The sequence below is a fragment of the Bemisia tabaci genome, chromosome 1 (assembly GCF_918797505.1).
Source record: "Bemisia tabaci chromosome 1, PGI_BMITA_v3".
Lineage (NCBI taxonomy): Eukaryota > Metazoa > Arthropoda > Insecta > Hemiptera > Aleyrodidae > Bemisia > Bemisia tabaci.
This window is the reverse complement of record NC_092793.1, coordinates 71,511,261-71,524,068: the sequence shown is the minus strand read 5'-3', so window position 1 is coordinate 71,524,068 and position 12,808 is coordinate 71,511,261. Positions and strand designations below refer to the sequence as shown.

The 12,808-nt window shown below is 39.5% G+C and overlaps 1 protein-coding gene across 1 annotated transcript in view; it reads left to right on the top strand.

The window, feature by feature from the left end:
- Nucleotides 1–1,622: 1,622 nt before the first annotated feature.
- Nucleotides 1,623–12,808, top strand: part of LOC109033099 (uncharacterized) — a gene marked incomplete at its 5' end in the record, with an annotated part of 112,612 nt that continues 101,426 nt past the window's right edge. The window contains one exon of the mRNA XM_019045534.2: nucleotides 1,623–1,686. Coding sequence (XP_018901079.2) covers nucleotides 1,623–1,686 — 64 coding nt within the window. The remainder of the gene's footprint in view (nucleotides 1,687–12,808) is intronic.

Below are 12,808 nucleotides of genomic sequence, written 5' to 3'. Positions count from 1 at the left end.
GTTCTCTTGAATAAAAATGAAATTGCCGAGTTAAATTTATGGCGATTGCTGATGTGACTTAGTTCCTTACTGCTGAACACGTTCCAATTGGAGCCAAAATTCTCTGTTCTGCAAAAAATAAAACGTATCCGTAGGAGAGATTCCGTTCTCCTCCGAAACATACTAAATCGCATGTAACTCAAAGAAAAATACTGTGTCGTAAAAACAGATCGGCGCGGTTGAAAGCTCTATTTGTTTGGAATCGATTTTGATTTTTAGCCAAGCGCGTGGTTGGAACTGTCGATTATCGAAAATCCCCGTTTCTACTCACTTGTGGGTTTCATTTAAAATTTACGATTTGTTCATTTTAAGTGAAATTTTGACAGGAAAACAAGCATATCGGTGATTAAATCCTCACGTCGCAATCCTCCACGGATTTCTAGGAAATGGTGGAATGATGTCAACCAATGGCTCCATTAGCGCTCCGTGTTACTAATTGTGTAAGCAACACAAGCTTTGATACCTAATTCGAACGACTTCCTGTCGAAAATTGATGCTTTTCCTCGAGCACAGACCAACGCAACGGCCAAAAATTTATGGGAGTGCTTTATTTGTGAAATTTTAATTATCAGAGAGCAATGGGAGGGTGTAATGCAATTAGTAATGATCATTGTTTTTTTGCTAATGATGCAACATGAATAATGCGCCCTGCTCATTTTGTCACGTCTGGTCAAATAAACCTCCGACGAGTGTAATTCAGTTTGAAGCGTTGGGGCGTGAGGTTGATACTGGTGAGCCCAACTAGTTTCGTCCCTGTTTCCAGTTGACTCAGTAGTGGCAGCGAGAAGGCACTCCCCTCAACAAGGGAATGCTCTCTGATTCCATTTTACGCTAGCGTATTAGCTGAATGATATTAATTGAAATACAGCAAATCATATTTCTTGATCTGATATCTGCTTGATTATTTAGGATCGCCTTACAGTCATTCCTTAAACATATTTTTTCCTTCGGATGCCTCATTTGGTTAATTACATTGCTATGAAGGGAGATTTAAGGACACCTTCAAAATAACATCATAAAAATGACAAGTTTTGCCAATATTTAGTTAATACTTTTAATGATACTACTAATTTAGTACTAACTTAATTCTAATAATAATAAAACACACTAAAATACAAAAAAACAAATGGGTATACAAGGCTAGAGGAGACATAAAACAACCAGGACGTTTCGGGCCAATTACATGCCCATTCTCAACTGGAACAAAAGCTAAAAAATGTAAAAATTAAAACGAGAAAATGAGCATGCAACTGACCGAGGTAGGAATCCGTGCAAACTCCTCCAGTTGCACTGATTCTTACCTCGGTCAGTTGCATGCTCATTTTCTCGTTTTAATTTTTACATTTTTTAGCTTCTGTTCCAGTTGAGAATGGGCATGTAATTGGCCCGAAACGTCCTGGTTTGTTTTATGTCTCCTTAGCCTTGTATACCCATTTGTTTTTTGTATTTTAGTGTGTTTTTATTGTTGTCTGCATTCGGGCTATTGTTTCTGTCGCTCTCTTATCACTTACTTCCAATTTAGTGATATACTTACTGCCGAGGGTTTCTTTTAATAATTATTGTTTTTGTCGTGTTTCAGGTAAAATTTCTCGTTGGTCTTCAACTATGATTTTCTTGAAGAAATTGAAGCATCTCTGATCAATCAAGGTAAAATCAGCCGCAGCTATTTCCCTAGATCAATCGTATACCTCATAACAAAACGGCGAATTTATCCTAAAATAGTGTGTAATTGTAACGGCGGGGACCCTCAGCACTTCACTGAAAAAAAATTCTCGGCGTTTTTACCAAGGTCCGTTGGTACCTTTACCATCTCACTTTTTTACCAATAATTGGTAATTTTACCAAGACAAACCGGTAAGCTTACCTTAAAACCGGTATTTTTACTGTTTTTTCAGGTAAGAATACCACTTTTATTGGTAATCAATTCCCAGTAACTTCACCATTTTATCTCGGTAGTTCTACCACAGTCGATAAAAATATTGCCGTTTTTACCAAGGTCCAGTAAAATTACCAAGAAAGTTCAATAATTTTACCGAGATTTCTCGGTAAAATTACCAATTCCATAAATGGTAATTTTACCAAGAAAAAACTGGGATCAAATAGAAACCTGAATTCTTGGTAATTTTACCCTTTTCTTAGTAAATACACCGAGATTTTTTTTTCAGTATTCAACTTATCTATCAGATTAACGTCACGATTCGCTTTCACTGAGGGTTTGAATACACGCATAGCTCGAAGGTGCGCAAAAGCTTCAAAATACTTAAAAACTCGAGAAACAAGTAAAAATGGGTGTGCTTGTTTTTATTCTTCTAAGACCGGCTTCATTTTCAAGACGACTTTTGTGCTTAACCTGACGCCTTGAGCTGGCTCGGTGGTAGTCCTCTAGATTTTAAATGCAAGAAAAGTTTTGGAGTTCCATTCCTTAATGAGCAAAGAGAACAAAGGATGTGGTTATGGGGTGATGCTCACGGCACCGAACATGCCCGCGTGCGTCTAGAAAATGATTGCTGCTCAGACAAAATGAATTAAAACTCAACAAGAAAGGGTGCGAGACTGCGTATACGAAAAGACTCGCCGAAACAAACCTACAAGCAAAGCTTTTTACCACGATATCAATTTCGCCCGGTTTCCAAGTGCATATTTCTAAGAAACGAATGCAGACAGCGTCTCAATATGTTCACTTTTCTGTAAGACCTGAAGGGCAGAGAAAAAGGGTTAATCTCCAGTATGATCTCATTGGTACGTGCGAGTAACCTTTAAACATATAAAGCTCCTTGAAAATTGTGTGAGAGTGCACACCTGCACAAACCTACACCGAAGTTGAAATAGTTGTTTAGATAAAGATTAAAATTAACATTGTCGCATGATGCACTTATAGAATAACTGTCGTGCTAAAGAAAAACGTCGTATGAACATTTGAATTTTGCCCAATATCCTCTCAAAATCTATTTATTCTCGAGGAAAGTTACGAATATTTTTCTTTGAAATTTTCGAACACTCTGGATCAAATTACGAGCAAAATTCTCTGGAAAATCGGGAAAAAAATACTCAACATTTTTTCGAAAATTCCTCATTGGTGAGGGGAAATTTGGCTACATCTGAAAAGTCATACGGCGTTTTTTCTTAGTACGGCTGATAACCTCCCGTTGCATGACCCCATCTGTGAGTCAAGTTAATTTTCGAATTCGTACTATCGAGTAGCTAGACCATAAGTGCGTAGTTTGTCCTCAAGTTGTTTTATAATCCAACTTCTTCAAAACATCTTATTTTTCTCACCATTTATTATTTTAATTTTTAGAGCAAGAAAACGAGAAGAGAAATTAAGAATAGGCAATGGCCGAATTGAAATTGTTGAGCGTAAAGAAAAACGACGCACTGCAGAGAACAAATTAATTATTTTTGATATGTTCTGATGAAAGAAGAAAGAAAGAAAGAAAAAGGCCATTACGTCTCAAAAAATCGACGATTAATATCAACATTCAGAATCAATAAGTGCATCTTTTTTAATTTTATTTCCCTTTTAAAATCTAAGAAGTTATACTTTTATCTTGCGGGAAAGCTCAATTCTCATCGTGAAATAAAGTAAAAATAAGAAATTAGTCTCTGCCCTGGCAACTGATTTACCAGGGATTCCATGGTGGATTATCTAAGGGCAAAACCCTAAAAACGGCCGGATGGAGAAAGATGACACGCCTGTATGTGCGATGCCCAGCGCACTTAACCACGAGGGGTGTATGCCTGTACAAATAGTATAGTCATGACAGGTTTAATTGAAAAATTTTCACCGACGGCAATTTCGGAGCGATAGATCATTTTCTGATAAAAATAATACTGACCAATCCATTATGCCGCCAGACCATATATTTTCATTAACTCTTCCAGCTGGTATTATTTGACCGGAGGACCAAGTTTCCTGTCACCATCTTTGCCTCTTCCATTCCCAATCTCTCATCCTCTTTGACGCAAAACTGTGGGAAGACACTCTTTTCAGATCGTGTCTGAGTAAAATTGATTGAACCTACAAGCTCGGATGAAACTATCTTGCCGCTTAGTGTGAATGAGCGTTTTAGCTATTATCTGCAATTTATTCATCATTAAAAACGTGGCTGCAGATTTGTTTTAAGCGTAGATTTAGGGTATTGAAAGATTTTTATAAAAAAAAAAAAATCAAACGCCCGCGCCTTTAAATGCCAGAAATAAAATCGTCTGAAATCTAACTACGAAGTATATCGACGGTGAAACTACTAGAGCACGTATCTTGTTTGCGGTGTCCAAAAATCTCCGTCCTTTTTTTATTTATTTATTTATTTTTTTTTTGAAGAAGAAGAAGAAATCGAGATCATTTCTTGAAGTTTTCACAGAGTTTTCCTCGCTCCGAGAAAAAAAATCACGGAAGTTTTCAAGAATTGACAATAAATAATTTTCCATTTAAAAAAATCAAGTATGCCAGGAAGTCTACGGCGTCGCAAACCGAGGCACGTGGTCTGGTAGTTAAACCGTCAATATGAAAAACACTCTTCAGACAACAACGGTCTGTTCTTACTTTAAATGTTTGCATCTAGTTAGTTGAATCACACACTCTTTTTTGAAACTCTTTCATCCCATGTTTAAAATGTGATCACGGTCTAGTGTTAACCGTCTTACCGTGGAGTATTAACCGAGGGCAAAAAACTCATAAAGGGAAAAGATAAAACTTATAATTAGGTAACAACTCAAAGTTGAGGTATAAATATTTACGTGCAAGGTACACCAGATACAGTCATTACGTCAACATTAATGCAATTTGGAGGAGATTCGCGCTGAAACTTCTAATAGGTTGCGTTAACCGTAAGCGCTCTTAATCTCGTTAAACAGAAAGTCTCCTTTTCCAATCACCGTCGCTAAATGTAAAGTTGTCGCTGAGCAATAAGTTGAGGTCTCGTAACCATTGAAGTGATAACTTGCGTGCCTTTCGTAAATCAGGGATCCTGTAAGCAATCTCTGGCCTTGAGTGGCGGATAAGAACTTAAAGAGGCGCGGAGCTTGGGGATCAAAGTGAAACAAAATAAAACAACGATAGAAGACGAAGATCGCGAATGATAAAAGTTTTGAGGTCTTTTGTCCCCGAGCCTGCTCACACCGTAAGGCGTTAGTTTCGCCAACAGAAACAAGTAACAATGTGTATCATCATCATGTTCGCGGGCATTTATTAACTCGAATGTTTTACCCACCGTGGGTGAGCAAGAACTGTGATCCGGAACGGTGTGAATAGAATCGGAAAGTAAGTGGCGAGGTGAGCGAAAGGGTTTTTAGTGGCGGAAAATATTTTAACCGCAAAGCGGGACATAATTATCGAAGTTCTGACAGCCCACTGTAAACTTTCCTATTAATGAGATTGTTCCCTGAATGGCGCTCGTAACGGTGCTTGTCGATTGAGTCCTCCGCCAAAAGTAAATTAAAAACTGCGCGAGTATGAAGTCTGACTCTGAAAATAATGAAACTTAATCAGACGCCGTTGGACGAATTATGCGAGATCTTAAATTAACTTCCAATGTCTGCGAAACTTTTCAGTTTTTATCTAAATTTCCTTAAAAATTGTCGCGTGGTTGACGTGAATGTTCTTCTGATTCTTAGAGGACCTTTCGGATAGTGCGACGTACTTTCCGACAGAAATTACCGACTGTAAATGCACCACTAAAGAATTTCAGTGAACTTACGAGGGATGCAAAGCAAAGGGTTCATTTTTTTTTTTAGTTCAACCCTTGAAGTTTTTAAAGTGACATTGATTTGGACCTTCGTTTTTTCTCACTTTGAATACTTACGTTTGAGGAAATAGTTATCTATCATTCTAATCGCATACTTGCGAAAAAAGGATTTACAAAATATAACATAATTATTCATCGTTCGTAAATGCTCTGGCTCCCTAAATGTTCTTTCTTTTTCAAAATTATACCTCGAGGTATACCGGGCCGATTAAAATGTCTTCCTAACAATGAGACATTAAGAACCTCTAGGTTAGCCAGCTGTCTTCAAAATTTCAAATTTTGACTTTGATTTTCCATCGCCTTAAAACAGCCTTCTTCAAGCTTGCGGTGCCTGTCAGGGATTAGACCGTGTACACGGAGAAAAAAACCTCGTGCGTGGGACCCTAAGTTTAGGTCATATGGATTTCTGAAGTTTTCGGATTGAGCATCTGAACACTTTAGGTCTAGCTGTTGAAGTTCGGATCACACATCTGAAACTTCAGTTCTTACATCTGAAGTACTTCAGGTATGAGAATCGAAGTTTTTCGGATGTGAGAACCGAAGTTGTTCGGATGTGAAAACCGAAGTACTTCAGATGTAAGAACTGAAGTTTTAGATGTGTGATTCAAACCTCAGCAGCTGGACCTAAAGTGTTCAGATGCTCAATCCGAAAACTTTAGAGATCCATATGACCTAAACTTCGGGTCCCACGCACGAAGTTTTTTTCTCCGTGTAGCAGTTATGAGGGAACCTAAAGTTTTTCAAACAATGTACCGAAAGGAAAGCTTTAATTTGTTTAAGATCGATATTTGATGGATAAATCAAAGTCAACATTTTAAATGTTGAAGACCGCAGACTAGCCTTGAAATTATTACTCGTTCGCAATTAGAAAATCATGGTATATCAAGAGCCGGAATATCTTGAGTTATAATTCTAACAAGGAATGAAAATTTGGGGAGCCAGAGCATTTTCAAATGATGAGTAATTACCGACGATGTAACTGCAAAAATACGTATCCCGGTTGCGGTGTCCCGAAATCTCTGCTCCATTTTATTATTTATTTTTTTTAAAGCGGACTGAACCACCACCATGAGTTGACATTTTCACAGAATATCTTTTATAAAGAAGATAAATCACTGAAATTTTAAAAATTGCGGTATGTAGTTTTCCATGTGGAAAACAAAGTATGACATTACTGCCGTGCTAAGGAAAATCGTCATCGAAAGAACATTCGAGAGTCGCCAAATTTCCTTCAATAAAGTATGCATTTTTGACGGCATTCATGCACATTTTCCCTTGAAATTTTCTGATATTTTAGATCAAATTGCGTACAAAATTGTCTGAAAATTTTAGAGAAAAATATTCACAAATTTCTCAGTAACTTGGCAACGTCTGAAGGCTCATACGGCGTTTTTCCTTAGCACGGCAGAGTAAGACTGCAACGCCGCAAACCGAGGTACACATTTCTGCAGTTTCACCCCCGTTATGTTGAATTTTTGGAGCCTTTTTTTCGCAGGTGTGTAATTAGGTATTCCAGTTCATAACCTTTCGAACTGGTGGAAATTCGTTTGTGTCACGCAAAAAGCCTAAAACGGGAGCCAATCAGAAATGGATTCCACATGACGCTGCATTGGATATGAAGGGACTGCAGGAATGCCCAATCTGATAACGGCGGAAGGTGGGCGCCGGACGCATTATTTAGAATAATGAGATTCTCGTTTAGGAGGTGGTTAGAGGAGAGAGGGGAGGGGGCGAGGGGGTTAGCTTGATTCACGGCAACTCCAGCCAGAGAATTGCCGGTGGAGGGTCGAAGGCGGGAGGGAAGGAGGCCGGGACAGGGGTCCTCCTCCGCGAATCTTGAGAAAGGCTTAATTAATATCATTTTGGCTGTTATGGCTGCCCCGGAGCCGCGGGGCCGGGAGCCATTCTTGTCTTTGACCTCGAGTGGGTCACTCTAAACAAACGGCCTCCCTTCGAATAATTAGTAGCTAATGTCCGCTCTACGAGTACCTCGCAGGGATGAGCTACACGCGGCGCACAATGGACGAGTCAATGCGGGAGGTCGAACGCGATGTGGAGACTTTGAAAGCGCATATCTTCGTTAGTTAAAAAAGTGGTAAATAGAGAGAAATCCATCACAGAAGTTTGGTTAATGCGGAAAGAGAAACACAAGATAATCGTAGCCTTCGGTTGACTCGAAATTAAGAGAAAATGCCAGCTAGTTAGATTAAGCTAGTTTTCTGGAAGAAATTTAATGAAAAACGAGTGGCGAATACCAACGTCGCAATCGGAAGAATGCAGTGGCGTGGCGTGAATTACGATTTATCGATTGTTATGTCATTTAAATCCATGGTAAAAAATCGATTATTAAGGTGTTCGCATCGAACACCCTGTTTATCGATCCTTTTCCATTGGTTTAAATGGCCGATAAATAGATATATCGCAAAGCCCCCACGCCACTGGAGGAATGCATTTTTCCAGTATCTCTATTGTTTTCTGCGCTACATCCACAGCAAACAGCCAAAATCAACACAAAATTTGTAAGACAGTTTTTTGGAGTTTTGTAAATTTATGTTGGTTTGTGTTTCTTTTCCTATATTAACCAAAAGTAATACAAGAACACACATATTTTTAACGGTGGAGTTTTAAAGTAGATTCATTGATTTCCTCACCGAATTTAGTTTCGGCTTCATTCCATAAAATGCATAATGTTACGACTACGATATAGTCATTCCTTGCGATTTCAATAAAAATGTCAAGTCCGACCTATGTCTGAAAGGCTCACCCATTGTGCGACGGACCGGGCCGGGCCGCTGGTACGGCACCCGTTTTCGGAGTTAGTCCTTTTCCATGCGAAGGAACTCGACGCAATGCCAAGGTTGCAAAACTGACTCAAATCGTTCATATTTTTACAATAACTTAATTGTGCAATTTCTGTGCAGAATTTTGCTGGTTTTTATGAGCAACTAGAGGGAAAAAATCGTGGAATTTTTTCAGTTAAAAATTCCCCTAAAGTTAGTCCATCATTTTTCCCCTAGCCATGCAGCAACCACCCGTCTTAACCATCGAAATAGCTTTGTCTATCAATTTCAATAATCAGCTGCCTGAGCTCCGCATTCAGGCCCGTTGTCGTATGCACAACTACTTTTTTAACCTCCGAATTTCACTCGGAGAAAACGACTCAGCTCTAACAGTGTAAACCATTGTATTAATTTACTGTGACCAAAAAAAACCAAGAAAACAACTGCTATTCTCGTGGGTAAAAGAGTACGAAGAATTCGGAGCCAATAATAATTCAATTTCTGTAATTTCTCAAAAAATTATCATCAAGCGAAAACAAGAATTAAGAATTATTCTAACTTGTTTTGAAAGCATTCTACTGAAATTAAAGAATTTTAAGGTTACGTATCTTTCTCAGTGGAAGACCCTTTTATTTATTTAAGCGTGTTCGTTTATTTTGATCGTATACAGATTTCGAAATCAAAAGGTATGAAACGTAACGATTATTTAATCAAAGTAATGAATTAGTCCGCTCATCCAGGGTATTGAACTTTTCATTCGACCAGAAAAATATTTCACTCACTACACAAATATTCCATTTAAATTATATTTACATTATCCAGACGTATTCGTACGCAAGATTCATTCTTGGTGGACTGGAGCAACAATATGAATAGGTGTGATGTGCCCACTAGTTTTTCACGAACGCTGGACTTAATGCCAGGCTATGAGTTCGCGCGAATGAGAAAACGGGAGAACGAATGGCGAGTCATTAAAATGTGAGTTAAATTAAAGGAGAGGGGTGCGAAAAAGGGAGACGGAGAGGTGGCGGTGAGCTAATGGGCCCAATTCTAAAACGAGGCTGATAGCCATGAGTAACCGTGTGATATCACATCAACTGTTGCCAAGTAGATAGATTTCCCCACATCGTAAACTAAATCATTCTTTCATGATGAGCTATCATGATGAGTTGCCTTAATTACCGGTCGTCGGGAGTTTGACTTTTGCCGTGGCCGTTTTTCCAAAGTATTTCCTTTCTAATGCAGTGGCGTGGCGTGGTTTGCGATACATCGATTGATCGGCCATTTAAACCTACGAAAAAGTATCGATAAACAGGGTGTTCGCAGCGAACATCTTAATAATCGATTATTCACCACAGCTTCAAATGGGGAAATATCGATAGATCGCCAAGCACGCCACGCCACTGTTCTAACGTCGGTGGTTATGTCAAGGTGTCGATGTGACAAACGCCTTCAATTTTTGCACGCAAATCTGTGAACCACGAATTGTGGTATCAAGGCGCCGTTATGAGAAACGAAGAGAGTAATGCGATTGATATGGGACTTCTAAGGGTGCTAGGTGTATCGTGTATTAGGCGTCGTCATGAAAAACGCCTTCAATTTTTGTTATGCAACACGCACACGCTTGAAACACGTATAGCGGTATCAATGCCTCGTAATGAGAATAATTGATTAAAACGAGTGGTCACTGTAATTCATCATTTTACCCGCTTGAAAAATTCACGCTGGAGCATGTTAGTTGCACGAATGAATTGAAATATTTACGAGAGAGAAACTAATTGAGTTTAAGTGCGGATCTGCATTGGTCGTGATGTGGAATGATAGATGACAATTATTCCCTAACTATAACTCGAGATTTTCTCATCTCTCAATGTATATAAATTGAATCACTCCTCATAATGAATTAATCGTGAGGTAATTGAAGGTGGTGAATAGAATTTGGTAGATGAAAAACGTGAATTATATTTCAGATAAATATACTGCTTTGAATTCTAAAAAGTTCCAACAACTATTTCGGAGCCATAGCTGAGTTGGTTTTAAAGATGAATTTTTTCGCGAAAAGCTCTTCTAAACAAGGTCTTCTAAAATTCTTTAATATCTCGGTTTTTGGATAAAATGCAATGTTCCTCCTCATTTCAGCCTCATTCCCTCCCAGTAAAAAATTGTCTGTTTTATTTTGAGTATATTACCTTGACGTGTTTACTGCTCGTTTTTATAAGATCTTACAAATAACCAGTGTCAACAGAATGCAACACAGCGCTCCCCTAAAAGTTACACAGTAACTCCTTCAAGAATAACGTCATGAAGAATGACGCCACACTTAAATAGAGGAAACTTGCTTTGTTTGACGCAAGAAGCGTTTCTCGTGGCGATATATGAACCTTTTGAGTTGGTGTGATTCTCACAGATGAAATGCGCCTTGAATCCTTAAAAATAACGACATTCACAACCTCCACTGCCGCTTCCTTCCTTAATTCATACACAGATAAAAATTCCCATGTTCAGTGCTACGCTGTGTTACTTTTCTTTCTGTCGGATCAACGCAAAAGTACTCGATTGCTCAACACAATTTTGTGTTCAATCCATACAAACCACAGGTTACTCTGAAACATCTGGGCATGAAGAAAGTGTCCTGCGGACCTTGGTGTGCTACTCTTGTTCTCCTCCCCGTCACCATTGGCGGATCCAGCAAATTGGCAACATTGTCTTTCCTCCATTTAAACCTATACAAATGTATCGATTCTTGGAGGGGCCAGGTACTTTCTCAAGAATCGATTATTTAGCATAGGTTTAAATGGAGGAAATCCGATGTTGTAAAATCGCTGAATCCGCTTCTGTCCGTCACTCAGAGGTTGTGACTCACGAAAAACGCGATCCAGATTTGATCCTGAGGGCTGGCGCCTAATTTTAACGAGGTCACTGGTTTCAACACAAAGATTTGGTCGATTTGTTATGGAGAATACTAAAACTAAATTAATGAACCAACAGCTTATGTTACTTCGTGATTTACTTCCCAAATTAACACAGAAGTTTGGTTTCTTTTTCGTATTGTGTAGGGCTTCACTCGTTTTTTTTTTTTTTTTATTTATTTCACATTCCCTTCATGTTTATTAAACACTCGAACATTTTTCCATCGCATGGATCGCTGAAGAGAAACACATTGGATCTAGAGTCCAGACTCTTGAAAATATTGACAGGAAAAAATACTCTTGATTCAATCGGATTTTTGCTTGAACCTAAACGAAATCCGCTCAAATTAAGAGGCTTGGTTCTTGATTTAAGCTAGATTCTGATCGAATCAAGAGTACTTTTTCTTGTCGATGTTTTTAATAGTCTGGACTCTAGATCCACTGTGGTTTTTTTTCCAGTAATTAAAACGGAAGCAAAAAATAAAAAATCTTGCGCTAACTAATTCACCAAACTCCAGAATTTTGCGCACCGCACTATCCGCACTATGCGAAGGGCTCTAGGGGGAAGGGCAGGGGCGCCAAAAAAGGAGCAAGTTTTCGATTGAATTTAGAGGTGCGACAAACTCCGGGCGGGAAACACGAAACTTACTGTTTGCCGCATAATTGAGCTTTCGTCGAGTCCCTAAAATACAAGTTGCCGCGCGGCGTGGCGTGGCACGGCGCGGCGCGGCGCGGGAACAGAAGACGTTGCGCGTGGCGCGAACAAAGTGACAAGTTGGGGAAAATGAAGCAAATTTACCGCGTGACTGTCTTCCCCGAAGACCCCCTCGCACCGTGGCCCGTCACGGGTCCCGGGTCCGACCCGGAGAAAAGTCGGCTGAAAAGCTTTGTGAGTCGGAGGGGCGAGGGCGAGGGGCGCGCGCCGCGAGAAAAGCGTTGCCGGGTCACGCTCGGTGAGCAAGGGGCGCCTTCAACACCATCACAAATCAAATTTCTCACAGGATAAGAAGCAATTAAGTTCCCTCGCTTTTAATGAATCTTTACACGCCTCACGTCAGAGGGAATTCACGCCGCCTCCTCGCCTGGAAACAGGTGTTTCTGATCACGGAGATGACGGAAATTCACGCGGAACCACGCATTGCGAATGTTTAATGTCCCAGATGCTCATTTCTAGACTCAAATGTAGAGTACCTTTGTAGGGAGAGTATCGCCACGAGGATGCTGTTTTTGAACGGCTTCTTACAGATTTAGGGCCAAAGAATGGTGGACATCGCGAGCAAATGTAGATGAAATTAACAATTACGGAAAATTTTGGGCTTGGATGACAATAGGGGTT